At 67.7% G+C, this 13475-nt stretch overlaps 1 protein-coding gene across 1 annotated transcript; it reads right to left on the bottom strand.

Annotated features, from left to right (window-relative positions):
* Positions 1 to 7242: 7242 nt before the first annotated feature.
* On the bottom strand, positions 7243 to 12718 carry LOC129078734 (translation initiation factor IF-2-like). The gene is made up of 6 exons (XM_054583693.1): positions 12528 to 12718; positions 11176 to 11940; positions 10362 to 10413; positions 9504 to 9574; positions 7539 to 7664; positions 7243 to 7420 (listed from the first exon to the last, which is right to left on the bottom strand). Exons 1-6 carry the CDS (start codon positions 12716 to 12718, stop codon positions 7243 to 7245), a joined length of 1383 nt encoding a protein of 460 aa, XP_054439668.1.
* Between the last annotated feature and the right edge of the window lie 757 nt (positions 12719 to 13475).

The following is a 13475-nucleotide window of genomic DNA, read 5'->3' as shown; positions in this document are numbered from 1 at the left end:
GGAGCGAGCGTGGCTTCTGTAGGACAAGGCTCGCGGTACCTGCTGAACGCTGCTGCTCCCGCCCGTGGGGGGCTCCCACAGCCCGTGGACAGACGTCACTCTTACTTACAAGCAGGTGTGTTTGAGGCGCCACGATTCTGCGTACGAAGCACCCGGGGGCAGCTGGCAGGTGTCCCCGGAGGGCCCTTTCCTGAGCCCCTCGGTGGGTGCCGGGGCCGTCACGGGCAACGCGAGCAGGCACGCGCCCTGGCCTCGGTGGGGGGTGTGGCCAATGGGGGGGGGCCCCGCCGCCCAGGGTCCCGGGAGGCGTCAGGGGTGCTGGCGGCATCTGCCGCACGGCCTCGCGCGTCTGTGGGAGCTGAGCTGCCCCAGAGGCGCCCGCCAGTGCCGGGAGGGGCCGGGTGGTCCGGTGTGGGTGGCTTGGGTGTCGGACTGTCGCTGTCTGCCAGCTGCTGGTGAGGGTCCGCAGAAAAGCTTGGTCTGAACACGGGCTGGGGGTGCCCCGAGGGGCAGGCGCGGGCCCGGGGAGGCCGCCCTCCGAGGAGGGGCCCTGGGGTGCCGGCGGCTCCCCCTGGCCTTACCCAGGGCCTCCGGGGCTGCTTCCCCGGGCTGCCCGGTCACCGACCCCAGGGCTCGGGAGGGGCCCCTCGGCTCGGGGCCTGGAGAGAGAGCCAGGGTCTCACGCCGACTTTTTTCATTAAAAGAATTTTAGATCCCTTGGTTGAGGCATCACTGACACGTGACATAAGGCTCCGGCCAGACTGCCTTTTATTAGGCTCGTGGGTATGGAAACAGCAGGCGCGGGCGCGGGCGCGGGCGCGGCGAGGTTGGGAGCCTTTGGCACCGCAGGCGGGCACGTAAGCGGTGCGGCCGCCGTGGGCGTCCATGTGGCGGCTCCTCAGACAATGACACGCGGAGCCGCCTTCGGTTCCAGCGGCCCCGCTTCTGGGTACAGGCCCCAAAGGATTCGAAGCAGGGCCTGACACGCGCTTAGTGCCCCGTGTTCGCAGCAGCGTCGTTGCCGCGAGCCAGCAGGTCAGAGCGGCCCGACGGTCCCCGGCGGGACGGGTGGATACGCAGACGCAGGTGCACAACCAGATGACCCAGCCCGAGAAAGGGAGGAGGCTCTGACACACAGGATAACGCGGGTTTGCTCGTGGCGCCAAGGTCGGTGTGCGCGCACACCAGCCCGGACAGCGCCGCCCGCTGCGGTGACGGGGCACGCGGAGCCTTTCCCCGGCCAGCGGAGCAGCAGGCTCGTTCACGCCGCCGCCAGCCCGACACACGAGGACCGTGCGCCACCGCGACACTGTGCAGGCTGCAGCGTCGTAGGCAACGGGAGCGTCTCAGCTCCATTGCAAGCACATGCACCGCCGCCACGTGGGGGGCCCATTGACCGAGTGTCCTTGCGTGGCGTGTGACTGTGCTGTAGGAAGACAGTCTTACGAGGGCCCTGGAGGACCCAAGGTCACGGAAGCAGAAAGCAGAGCGGTGGGCGCCTGCGCTGGGGAGGGGGTGGGATCACGGGCGGTGTTTGGTGGGGACAGAGCTTCAGCCTGGGAAGACGAGGTCCTAGACATGATGGCGGTGACGGTGGCACAATAGTGCGTTTCATGTCACCAGACTGTGCGCTTCCAACTGGTTAACGTGGTAAATGTTACGTTGCATACATTTTACCACTGATAGAAAATGCACCCAACAAAGTGTCCAGTTAGATGAGCTTTGACAAGTGTCTACACCGTACAACTGTCCTCCCGTTCGGGTCATAGTGCACTGCCCCCCGCCCCCCGAAAGTTCTCTCCTGCCCTTTGAAGACAACGCCCCTCCCGCCCGCCCCTCAAGCAACCCCGGATCTGATCCCTATCATTGTAGATTAGTTTGGATTCTTCCGGAGTTTTGCCCTAGCCGAGTGCAAGTATGTGCTCTGTTTGGTTTGGCTTCTTTCTCTCTGTGTAATTGTTTTGGGATTCCGCTGAGTTGCTGTGGGCGCCAACGCCTCACTTTTTAAGCCTGGGAAGTATTCAGTCATCGTGCCCAATCCCTACGTCGATACACTGTATCCATCGTACACACCTGCTATATCCACGTCATGTATTCATTGTATATGTTCATGCATTGTGCCTGTTGGCACATTGTATCTGTCACATGTATCGACACGTTGTATCTACCACACGTATCTGTTATATGCACTGCACGCTCCGCCATCCCTCTATTACGTGTATCTCTTGTTTATATTCACGCGTCGTGCCCACTGCAGGGAGGGGCTCAGGGTGTCTGGGTGTTTGAACACTCACGTGCCGGTCTCTGGTTGGCCACGTGTTTGCATTTCTGGAGTAAGGAGCTAGGGCCGGAGTGGCTGGGTCCTCTGCTAAGTTTAGGTTTAACTGAACAGGCACCGTCAGACCATCCCCGGTGGGGCACCACACACACAGGACCCCGGGCGCTCCACACCCTCGTCAGCGCCTGGCGCCGCGTCTCTTAGATAGATCCGAGCTGCCCTGACGTTTTATTTTATGTCCGCGGTTTCCCTGCTGTGCTTTTGAAGAGGCCTCTGCGGCTTCTTGCTCCACGCCATTTGGCCTCCCCCTGCCCCTCCAGCCCAGGAGGCACCAGTTCGGGTCGGTGCGGCGTCAGCTCTGTGCTAGGGGAGCTGGGACTCGCACGCGTGGGGTGGGGGGACCCCGTGGCCTCTGGCCAGGAAGGGCTCCCGGGGGCTGGGAGGGCACTGCCCGAGGAGACAGGAGTGAGGCTGAGCCCAGAAGCTGCAGAACGGGAAGTGGGGGGATCTTCTCTGGGGGACCACGTACGTCCTACTTGGACCCAGCATCTGGCAGTGTCGCGCTGGACGTCCTTGGACGTAGTCCTCGCCTTTCCGTGAGGGGTTGGGAGGAGCGGCTCTGAGCCCAGGGGAGAAAGCCCCGCTCACAGCGGCGACCGCAGACTGTGGTGGCGGAGGAGAGGCTGCGGGAGGGGGCCGGAGGCGCGCTCTGGGGGGGCCGGCTCACCGGCCTGGGGGCCAAGCCCGGCGGGGAGCGCGGCGGGGGCCCAGGCAGAGCGCGGCGGGTGTTGAGCCGGCGTGCCGGCGCCCGGGCTCCTCCTGGCCACGGCTCCACAGCCCAGCCAGGAAGCCAGAGCTGGGGCAGCAGCCACCGCAGCCTGTGACCCAGGTCTCCGTGGCCGGCCCCAGGGGTGGAAAGAGGGTTCCAGGAGAGGTGCCCAGACGGTCCCACTCATCGGGGACTTGGCTGGGACTTTCCTGTGGGAATTTCCTTCCCGATCCGTGGATTGTTCTAGACAAACTGAGCCTGCCGGCGGGTGTGCACAATGGGATGGAGGCGGAGGAGGGATTTATGCACCCCCAGCTTTCAGCCTCTGACTCCATAAACAGGCCATCCAGCGAGGCCAGCACGGCGGGCCCTCGCCAGGACCGCCGGTGGACAGGACACCGGGATGCCGCTCGCGGCCTCGGTGCCTGTGGCCCAGCCAGGCCTCGTGGGTCCGCGCGGGAGGGCCCTCCCGGCCGCCAGCCGCTCAGCCCGTTTCACCGTTTCCTCCCCCTGCTCTGGGTGCGGGGACTTGGAAAACAACAACTGCCTTTATTAAATAAGAATCATTTCAGTTTCTCTGTTTGAAAAACGAGTCAGAGACACCGCCAGCGGCCACACGGAGGCCTGGCCCGCACGCTCACGCGGCGGCGGTGGGACCGCAGCCTGGAGCTCGGAAACGGGACACTCTCCGCGGCCTGGAGACGCGAGATTTCCGAGGGGCCTGTGGTGACGTGGGGCCGGGGCCGGGGACCCTCGCTCCCACTTGGCAGCCCCCGACGTGGCACAGGGGCTCTCCGGGGGGAGCGGTCTCTTGCCCTCCTCCTTTCCTCCCTGCCCCTCTCAGAAGCTTCCAGAGCCCGCTGGACCCCCGGCCAGCGGCCGCAGCCGGCGCCCGGGACGAGGGCCAGCCCCTGGGCCGCGCTCACGGGGCCCGCCGGTTCCGCGCCATCATGCCCTCTGCCGCCTTTGTGCGAAACGCAGCCCCCAAAATGCTTTCGCGGTAACCCTATCCGTCGCAGGCCGCGATAGCATCTCGCGGCCCGTGACGGGCAGGAACTCACAGGCATGGAGTTAATAACGCGGACGTTCCAGAGCGGAGGCTGGCACAGGCAGACGCGGGCGGGAGGAAAGGGCCGGTGCGCGGTAATTGGGACCATGTGAACTTCCTCGGAGGAGGATTAGGGGGAAGAGACAGGCCTTGCCCGCGAAGATTAGTTTCAATTAGACGGGCTGGAGGCGAAAGGCCGGCTCGGTAAAGATTAAAACAAGAAGGCGAGTCTCCGTGGCCGTGGCTCCGGGCCTGCGCGCGGCCAGGCCCGCTAATTGGAGGCAACGCGTGCGCGGCAGACTCTCGGAAGGGCTGGCGTTAATTGATTCGATGCTGGCTCTGCGCGCCGGCCTCTCCCCGCGCACCCCACCCCCGTGCCCTTTCCACAGGGTCGGGGTGCCTGAAACGGGGGTGAGGGTGCCGGCGGCAGGCGGGGGGAGAGCCGAGGGGCAGTGGTCGGTGGGCCGCCTGTCACCTGGGGCTCCCGTCCCTGGCCAGAGGCCACCGTGCTGGGGTTGCTGCTGGGGTTGCAGCCCGTTGCGCCCGTGGCTGGAGCGTGGGTCCTCCCACGGTCGCTTCTGCCGTTGAGAGACTTCACCTGGCGTCTTCAAAGGGCTGTGGGCGCTGCTAGGCCCGGGTGCTTCTTTGGCCCCTGGGGCCAGGGGCTGGAGTGCGGTGTGTCCTCCCTGCTTCCCCCGAGAGGGGGCATCCTGGTCCCAGACAGGGGGCCCCTGCCCCCTTTCCTCCCTGGCTCGGGGAGAGGCCCTGCGCCCCGCTCCGAAGCAGACGTGGAGGCCGCCGCGCCCCGGCCGGGGAGCTGGCCGCAGGTGCCCAGGCGGGACCGCGGGCCGCGCCTGCGCGCTGCGGGGGCAGGGCCGGCTGCTCCCGGCTCCTCCTCGGGCGGCCGCCCTCCAGGCCCGCCAGGCACGCAGAGCGCGTGTGTTTTATAAATCCTTCCCATTGTCATGACAGCTAAATTATGGAAAATGCATTTTCACAGCTGGTGAGAAAAGCCATTAGCATTAATCAAGGACCCGGCCGCGCTGGGGTTCGCGGGCTGAGTTTTGTGGGTGAAGTTACGGACGTGCTCAACAGTCATTAGCGCGACTCGTTTGGAACCGGGCCGATCGTCCATCTTCACCCGATGCTCAGGGAGCCTCCTTGCTTGGGGCCAAGGGCTGAGCTCACTGCGGGCACCTCGAGGGCACTCTGCCCCTGCCCTCTGCTTGGGCGGGGCCTCTGGTTGCCAGGGACCCACCCACCCATGGCGGAGGGCCACCTTTCTCTCAGAAACCAGGGGATGCCGCCCTGGGCTGCCGGTGGGCTGGCTCGGTCACCGAGCAGGGGCCAGGCCGGCAGCACAGCGAGGGCCCCCACGGTCCCCTGGTGTCCCCCGGGCCTGCTCACCAGACGTGCGGCCGGGAGCCTCCGTGTCTTCTGAGCCCAGGGCCCTCATGGGGCCCTTTCGTCCTGGCTCACAGTCTCGACAGCCTGTGACCTCAGGCCCCTGGGTCGCTGGCTGCCCTGCACCCAGCAGGCGCTCAGAGCCTTGTGGGCGCGAGTCGGCCGTGGTCAGGCCTTCAGCAGTGTTCAGACTTTGAGAGTTGGCTACATTCACGCACCGTGTTGGGGGCAGATTTTGAAATACACTCTTCCGTTTGAAGTCATTTCTGGTCAACGGAAATGGCGCATATTGTCCTAAAGCTTTCAGTGCGGTCTTCTCAGCCTTCTTCCCAAACCCCGTGACCCCAGTGCTGCCTTGAGAAGAACATCCGACAACCCAGGTGGGGGGTCCTCTCCTGACACCTGGCCTCCCGCCTTGGGCGGTGTCCACCCCTCCCCCGGCTGCCCCTTTGCTGGTGTCGCCCGGACCCCACGCATGCAGACGCGGGCTGGGCTGGCTGCGGGCGCTGCGTGCCGGGCTCCTCCCGGATTTACCTGCCAGCGCCCGCCCCCCGCCCCAGGCCCCCACCTGGAGCGATGTGATGTCACCTGGTCTCCCCGGGCTCTGGGAGCTGCAGCCTCTCCTGGTGTTCATGGCCTACGCATGTGTGTATGCAGTCCATGTATATGTGTGTGCGTGCATTAACCCATGTGCACACACATGCGTGAATCCACACACACATGTACTAACACACACGTGCATGTGTGAACCAAACCCTTGTGTGCACACATGTGCACTAAAACACGTATATACAGATGTGTGCACTAACCATGTGCATACATATGTGTGTACACTGTGTATACACACACACCAAATTGTAGACACATGTGTGCTCGCTCACCCGCGTGTATGTGTGTGCACCAATTCACATACACACACACATGCCCATCATTTGGGGTCGGCGAGCAGACCTTTCTGGGAGGGCCTAGAGCAGGGTCGAGCTGGGGGGCCGCTCTCCTGGGGGTGCCTCGGACCAGCGGCTGGGTGTCTCCGTGCCTCGGTTGCCTCCTCTGTACGGTGGGACAACTGTGCTTGTCGTCCGACCCGCGAGGCTGCCGGGGCAGATGGGGCGGAGGCCAGGGGAAGCTGCCACAGGCCCCCGAAGAGCAGGGGCGGCGAGCGCTCTGTGTCATGCCCCGGTCAGCGGGGGTTTTGCGAGGGGAGTGAGGGTGTCTCCCCACTTTGTCCGCCTCAGAGGGAGGACGGGGCTCCACTGCTGCCGCTGTCCTCACGGTCCCGCCCGGGACCTGTGGCCACGCAGCTGGGGGTGGGGCTTCGGAGCCTGGGCCCCCCGCCCCCGTCCCCCCAGCCACGCCCCTCCCCATGCGGCTTGGGGCTGGAGTGGCCTCCGCAGGCCTCCTCTTGGGTTCGGGGGCCACCAGAGGCACGTGTACCGCCCAGCCTGGCAGGGACGCCGAGGCTCTCCCAGGGTTCCCCTGTTGGCCGGCGAGGCCAGGACAGCAGGGAGGAGGTGGCTGGAGGGCACCTGCCCCCGCACATCCGTGTGCGCTTCTCGAGTGGCATCTGGGCCCTGGGCGCGGACTCTTGTCTCTGCAGACCCAGGACATGTGACCCTGTGCAGGCGAGGGGGCCCTCTGGAGGACACCCCCTCCTGCTGACGGTGTCCCCCGAGCTCCGCTTCCTCCTCAGTGCGCTTCCTCACGCGGGGACACAGGGTCACCGAGGTCCCCCCGTCCTGGGTGTCAGAAGACAGAAGACAGGTCCTCCGTGGGGCCGGAGGACCCGGCCGTGGCTTTGTCCTGGGGGTTTCCGCAGCCCCTGGGAGAGCCGGAGCGGCTGGCTGCGGGCTGGGCGCTGAGTGGCGGCCCGTTGCGCCCTGTAGAGTGGCCGGCTCGGGGGCCTGGGGAGGAAGCTTCCGCCCTGGCAGGTGGAGGTGAGCCGGGGTGGCGGGCAGATGGGTGCTCCCAAGGTGAGGGCCCCGGTCCCGCGTGAGGTCTTCTGAGAGAGATTCCAGAGCACAGCTCCGTGTGGTCCAGACACTTGGGCGTTTGGGGACAGCAGCCTGGGGTCCCGTCCAGGCCTAGGCAGCATTGCTCGCTCAGCGCCCTGGCTCTCGGCGGGGCCTCCCAGGACCAGGGCATCTGGCTGCTCCTTCAGGTCGACACTGCCAGAGACGGATGGTGTCAGAGACTCCCTGGTCGCTCAGGGAACTGGCGGAAGGAGCCCCTTGGGGACAGACGGGCCTTCCTGCTCCCGGGGAGGAGGGTCTCCGCGGACCTGCCCCTGGGGGCCTCAGGCCGGGCCTCCGCCTGGCCCCCTTGTCTGGCCAGTGCCCAGCAGGCAGGCCTGGCCCCAGCCACCCGGCTGGCTTTCTGCCACTCAGCTTTGCTCCCCCCCCCACCCCTCTCCCAGGGCCACCAAGGGACCCTCTAGTTGGAACCAGGCTGGAGGCGGGTGACTGCAGACCAAAAACCCACCCAGGCCGAGTCTCTCCCTGAACACCCCCTGGGGGCCCCCTCCGTCCCTCCCACGGGGAGCTGGCCGGGGTGGCGGGCAGGGGGGAGGGGAGCCGGGTGCCCACCTGAGCAGGGTCAGAGGCTGTGGGCGGGCCTGCCTGGGGGCGGGTGTTTCCTGGGGCAACAAGCCCCATGTTCCTCCCTCTCCATAAACTCGGGCGCCTGCTTCCGAAAGGCTGGACCGGGCCCCACTGAACTGGGGGGGGGGGATGTTGGTTCCTTTCTCAGCAGGAATAGAGACGCATGTGCCTCCCGCTGCAGGGATTCCCGCTCCACTTGGTGTCACGGTTCGTACCCGGGGCCGCCTGAGGGCGGGGCTGACCCGTGCCCGTGCCCAGCACCGTCCCCAGCGCCCAGTGCACGCCTGCCCGTGGGGCCGCGGTCCCCCCGCCGAGCGCGCTGGGCCGAAGCAGAGCTCATGTGTTAAATTCAGTGTAAACTTTGAGGCCGGACGGACCTGAGGTTTTGAAGGTTCTGTTCATCCGGGGCCGAAACAGCAGCACATCAGCCCTAGAACTTCAAGTTCCGCCCTGCAAGCGCAGCGATGGCTGATTTGCTAGCCTTCGGGGTGGCACATTCCCGATGCCCGTCAGGCGAGAAGGCCCTGGGGCTGACCAGGCGCAGGGGCTGCCCCTGGGGCTTGTGGCCGGGGCTCCGGCCCACACCCTGCCTCCCTGCGCCTGGCGCCTCCGGCCGCCCCGGGTCTTAGGGTGAGGTGCGCAGCCGGGACCTCCTATGTGGCCACACGGACACACAAAACCCTCCCAGACCTGGGAGGACCGAGGCTGTCGGGGGCGTAGGAAGGCGGTTTCTGGTCTTGCCGGGGCCCAGGCACTTTGTGGGTAGTCGGCTTGCAGGGCGAGGCCTGTCTTTGACCTTCTTCCTGGGGGCGGGTGCTTGGGAAGGGAGGTTCCCGGGGAGGGGTCAGCAGGCAGGCCTCCTGCCTGTGACACCGGCCCCCTGGGAGCCCCCCGAGGACATGCCTGGGGCTCTAGCCCCGGCGTGCCTGTCGCCCTGGCCCCGGGCGCGGACCGCAGCCCTCAGGGTCTCCGTTTACTCACTGTCTCTCCGCAGCCCCTGGCTCCCTGAGGTTTTGATGAAGACTGTGGCTTGTACAGGTGACACGTTCGGGTCTGGCAAGAGAGTCACCCAGCTCGGCCACAGGGCAGCGCGGGACAGCCCAGGCGTTCTGCAGGCAGGCAGCCGCAACCTTCCCCAGGGTGGCTCTGCCCTCCCCTCTGTCCTGTGGCCCAAGGTGCCACTGAGAAACCCGCAAAAGCGGGGAAGTGACGGCAAACCCAGGCCACCGGAGCCACCAGCTGCCTGCTCCAGGGAGGGCAGGAAACCGCGTGTGTACTTGGGGGCGCAGTGCTGGGCACAGGGAGGAAGATGTCTCTCTGGGGACCCTGGGGACAGCTGCCCCCACGGGGGCTTGGTCCGAGGAGGACCTGGGGCCCTCAGCCAGGCCGCCCTGCGTACGCCCGTACCCGGACCCCAGATCCTGCGTCCCGCAGGGATGCTGTTGGCTGCCCCCGACGGGGACCTGGCTCTCTGCAGCCTGTGGGCAGGGGCGGGGACACAGGGCACGTGGTCCCCTCCGGCCCAGGCGGGACTCGAGCACTGCAGGACCTGAGTCCTCATGGCGCCAGGACCCGTGCTATGAACGGGTTTGAAAATAAACTGCCAACCATGAGGGGCAGCTGGGCGGGGACAGGGGCCCGGCTCCTGGGCCCGGCGCCCCGAGGCACTACACTGAGCAGAGCCCGGGCAGGGCCAGGCCCGGCCCAGCGGAGGCTTCCACGCAGGCGGCAAAGCCCTGAGCTGGAGGAGGAGCCTCCCCGGGCCCCCACCCACCAGACTTTGAACCCCTGAGCGGTGGGGTGGCTTGGGGCCCCCGCTGCTGATTCCGGCTGCTTCCCCGAATTAAGACGCACGCATTTCCTCCAGGAAAGGAAATGGATATCAACAAACTCCCATCCACAGATCAAACCGCTTCCTCCCGCCGCCCCAAGGACCTGGTGCGTCCCTGCCCCCCCCGCCCCCCTGCCCCCAGCCCTGTCCAGGCCCATGTGCACGCGGGGCTCGGGCCTGAGGGGGGCGTGGGCGTGGGCGTGGGCGTGGGGAGCTCGCAGCCGGCGGGGCCAGGGCGAGGAGGCCCTCGAGGCGGCAGCACGTGGGCGAGGCCGTGCCTCTCGGGTCCCTGCCACGGGGAACCCCCAGCCAAAGGGGAGGACGGTCCGCCTTCCTGTCTGGGGGCCGGGGCAGCCTGGCAGGGTGGGCCCTGAGTCTGAGACCGGACTTCTGAGCCGCTGCAGCTCAGGCCCCGCGGGTGGCTCAGCACAGACCTGCCGGTTCCCAGGCTGGGGGCTCGGTGACTGGGTCACTCGCTTCTCGGCTCTGGGGACGGGGCAGGGCAGAGCCTTGAGCGTCTCTGGTCACCGGCCTGTTTGGAAAGCCAGTGAGCGTGGAAGGTGTCGGTGCCCCCCTGTGGCCACTTCCCGGGAACCGCTCCCCACGTGGGGCTCAGGGCCTCCCCCGCACAGGGCGGCGGCGGCGGGACCCGGCCTCGCCCCCCAAGCGCATGCCTGTCCTCTTCTGAGGGCCACGGGAGGAGGGCCCAGTGTGGGGTGGGGATCCCGGCCCCACTTCCTCCCCCGTCTGTGGGTGCGCCCAGCCCCCCCCCGGGAAGGCCCCAGAGGGCTGGCCGTGACGGTCACAGAGGCCCTGAGCGCCCCGGCTGGGCTCCTCCTGCGCCGCCATGGCTCTGGCGGAACCAGCCGCCCCTGCAGGTGGGGCCCCCGACCCGGACGGGCAGGGCCACGGGGGGCTGCCCCGCCCAGTTTTGGGGATTTGGGTTCTGAGAGGGTGAGGCCTTGTGTCTTCTATCTGTGGGGGCCCTGGCAGGCCGAGGGGAGGAAGGGGTGCAGGAGCATCAGGAGCTCCTCTCTGGGGGCCATGGGATGGGACTTCAGGGGGTTTTCTCCCAACTCACGCGATACCCGTGAGAAAGAGGTGACGACCCAGAGCCGTGGCGGCGGGCGGTGCCAACCCAGGCGTGCCCACCCCCGACGGAGGCCGTGATGCAGGCGTGAGCATGGGGAAGGTGGGGGGCGAGGGAGGGGGGGGCAAGCTGCCCAAAGTGGTCCTGAGACCCCCCACTCAGGGTGGGCCCGGCCCCCGGGTCCCCGGTCCCTTTCGATCTGCCGGAGCTTCCCTGGAGCGTTGCTGCCGTGCGAAGGCGGACGCTCAAGTGTGCGAGGGGGCGGCTGGGGCGGCTGGGGCGGCTGGGGCGGCTGGGGCGTGGAGCCTCTCCCGCCCCGGGTCTGAGCCCGGCCTGCCGTCTGGCCGCACGTGAGAGCGAGCGGTTCTGTAGGGCGGAGGCCGGGCTGCGTCCATCTGGTGGCCGCCATGACCAGGGGGCCCCGGGGAGGGTCCGCCGTGAGTCCGGGCTGGTGCATCCCCTCCGCGCCCGCCCGCCGCGTGCTCTGAGGGGCGCGCGTCTTGCTGCTGAGGGAGCCCCGGCCCTGGGTGGGGCCACCTTCCTGAGACCTGTCCCTGGAGGTCAGCCGCACCCGGTGTGCCCGATCCCGTCTGCCCACGGTGAGAGACAGCGGGCACACGCGCTGGTCCGACACGCCCCCAGGCCAGCAGAGCCACGCCTCGTTCTCTGCCGGTGGCTGGCTGGCACCTGGGGGTGGGGTGGCCAGGGTCCCCGCGGCCCCGCCCTCCGGAGGAAGGCAGCGGCTCAGAGAGACACCAAGCTGAGTCTTGGGGCCACTGGCCCCGCACCCTGAGCGGCCTCCCAGAAGTGTGCACCCTGCTGGCGGGCTGCGCGTGACCGCCGTGCCCTCGGCCAGGGCCGCGGCTGCCCGCAGGTTGTCGGGGCAGCTGGGCCGCGGGCCTCGCTCGGCATCCTCGCCCTTGCTACGCCAGGAGAGGCGGCCAGCCCTGTTTATTCAGACTTCCTGAAGCTGACAGCTTGAATCAGGCTAATTCACCTGAGGCACACCAACCGTCCTGTGTTTACGTTCCGGTATTCCACCCGCGTAACCCAATCCCTGCCCGCTCCCGCCTTGTTTACGGCCAGAGAGCATCTGTGCCCCATATCGCCCTGTGCTGCCCTTCTTCCTCAAGGACACCCCGAGGCTTGTGCACTGGGAACTCGGGGTCGGGGGGCCCTGCGGGGCTGCCCAGGGTCCCCGTGGCAGCGGCGGGGGTGCAGTGTGCCAGGGATGTGGGGTGTGGGTCCTGCCACGGTGTCCCCGAGCAGTGGGAAGCGACGTTCCACCTGCTTGCCAGTCCCGCCTCCCCTGGGCCCAGCCAGGGAGCTGACCGTGGTCCCCACGGGGGACGCTGTCATTTACCGAGCTTCCCGCTAGGCCAAAACGCTCTGTGTGTGCTCGCTGGGACACGCCTGCTCGCCCGTTTTGCAGAAAGGGAAGGCCCTCGCCCAGAACCGCATACAAGCCAGCATCGGAGCCGGGCTCCCGCCCGGGACCAGCGGCTCGCACGTCCGGGCGGCCGGCTCACGGGGCGCAGTGTCCAGGCTCAGGGCACGGCCGGGCAGGCCGGACAGGTCTCCCCGACAGCGGGGCCCGGGCTGCTGGGGGCACTGACACTGCCCGGGCGGAGGCGGCCGTGCCCGTGGGCCTGGTAGCGCCAACTCAGGAGCCGCCTGGATGGGCTCCGGCCCGAGGCGCATCTTGCCGCGTCACTCCCAGCAGAGAAGAAACAAAAAACGGAGGCCCGGGTCCATCCGGGAGCGCGATTACTGAGCTCAGTGGATCAGGGCCTGGGGCCCAGGTGGCCCCCGGGGGGCCCCCTGGAGGGCAGGCAGCGATGCGGACATGGATGTATGGCTCACGGGGAGCACAAGTGGGCTGGTGAGGCTGGTGGCACCCTCCACGCCGGGTGCTGCCCCTCCGGCCGGGGAGCGACGGCAAACACGCAGCTGAGAAGTGGACACGCGCCTTTCGGGGGCGGGGGTGGCTGAAGGGCACAGCAGTGACATGCTGGGGCCTGGGTTTCGGGGTGTCCATGGGCAGTCAGGAAGGGCTTCCTGGAGGAGGTGGTGTTTATGCCGCCACAGGAAGGCCTGGGCGGGGGCTGGTAGAAGAGCTGGAGTCAGGGCCCTGGGGTGAGACCGATCTTGGTGCTGGAGGGACAGAGCCTCCTTTTCCCCAAAGTGTCATACACACAACCCCCCCAGTGCCGCCTGCTCCCCTGGGTCCCTGAAGCTGTGGTCCTGGTGCAGTGAGGGCTCTGCCTGGGTGGGTCACCGCTGGATGACAGGGCCCAGTCCACCCTGGGGACCCCGTGGCCTCTCTAGGCCCCTGGGAGTCCTGGGCCCCGGAGGTCTGGCCCAGGACGAAGGCCGTCTTCCCTCCCGCCCACGTGCTTCACACACCCAGCGAGGCCCCGGGGGACAGGCTGCGGGCCCCCAACTCAGGGCCCCAGGG

This window comes from Pteronotus mesoamericanus, unplaced genomic scaffold (genome assembly GCF_021234165.1).
Source record: "Pteronotus mesoamericanus isolate MK-2021 breed Mesoamerican mustached bat unplaced genomic scaffold, CSHL_Meso_final contig_1193, whole genome shotgun sequence".
Taxonomy (NCBI): domain Eukaryota; kingdom Metazoa; phylum Chordata; class Mammalia; order Chiroptera; family Mormoopidae; genus Pteronotus; species Pteronotus mesoamericanus.
Note: the sequence above shows the minus strand (reverse complement) of the source record. Positions and strands in the feature narration are given on the sequence as shown.

Excerpts from the sequence above, each read along its gene's own strand:
- LOC129078734 (XM_054583693.1), bottom strand. The coding sequence starts at position 12,718 with ATGCGCCTCGGGCCGGAGCCCATCCAGGCGGCTCCTGAGTTGGCGCTA. Across the intron at positions 7,665-9,503 it reads ACGCAGGATCTGGGGTCCGG|TGTCGACCTGAAGGAGCAGC; the intron begins GTACGGGCGTAC and ends CGTCTCTGGCAG. Across the intron at positions 7,421-7,538 it reads CTGTCCCCAAACGCCCAAGT|GGCGGAAGCTTCCTCCCCAG; the intron begins GTCTGGACCACA and ends TCCACCTGCCAG.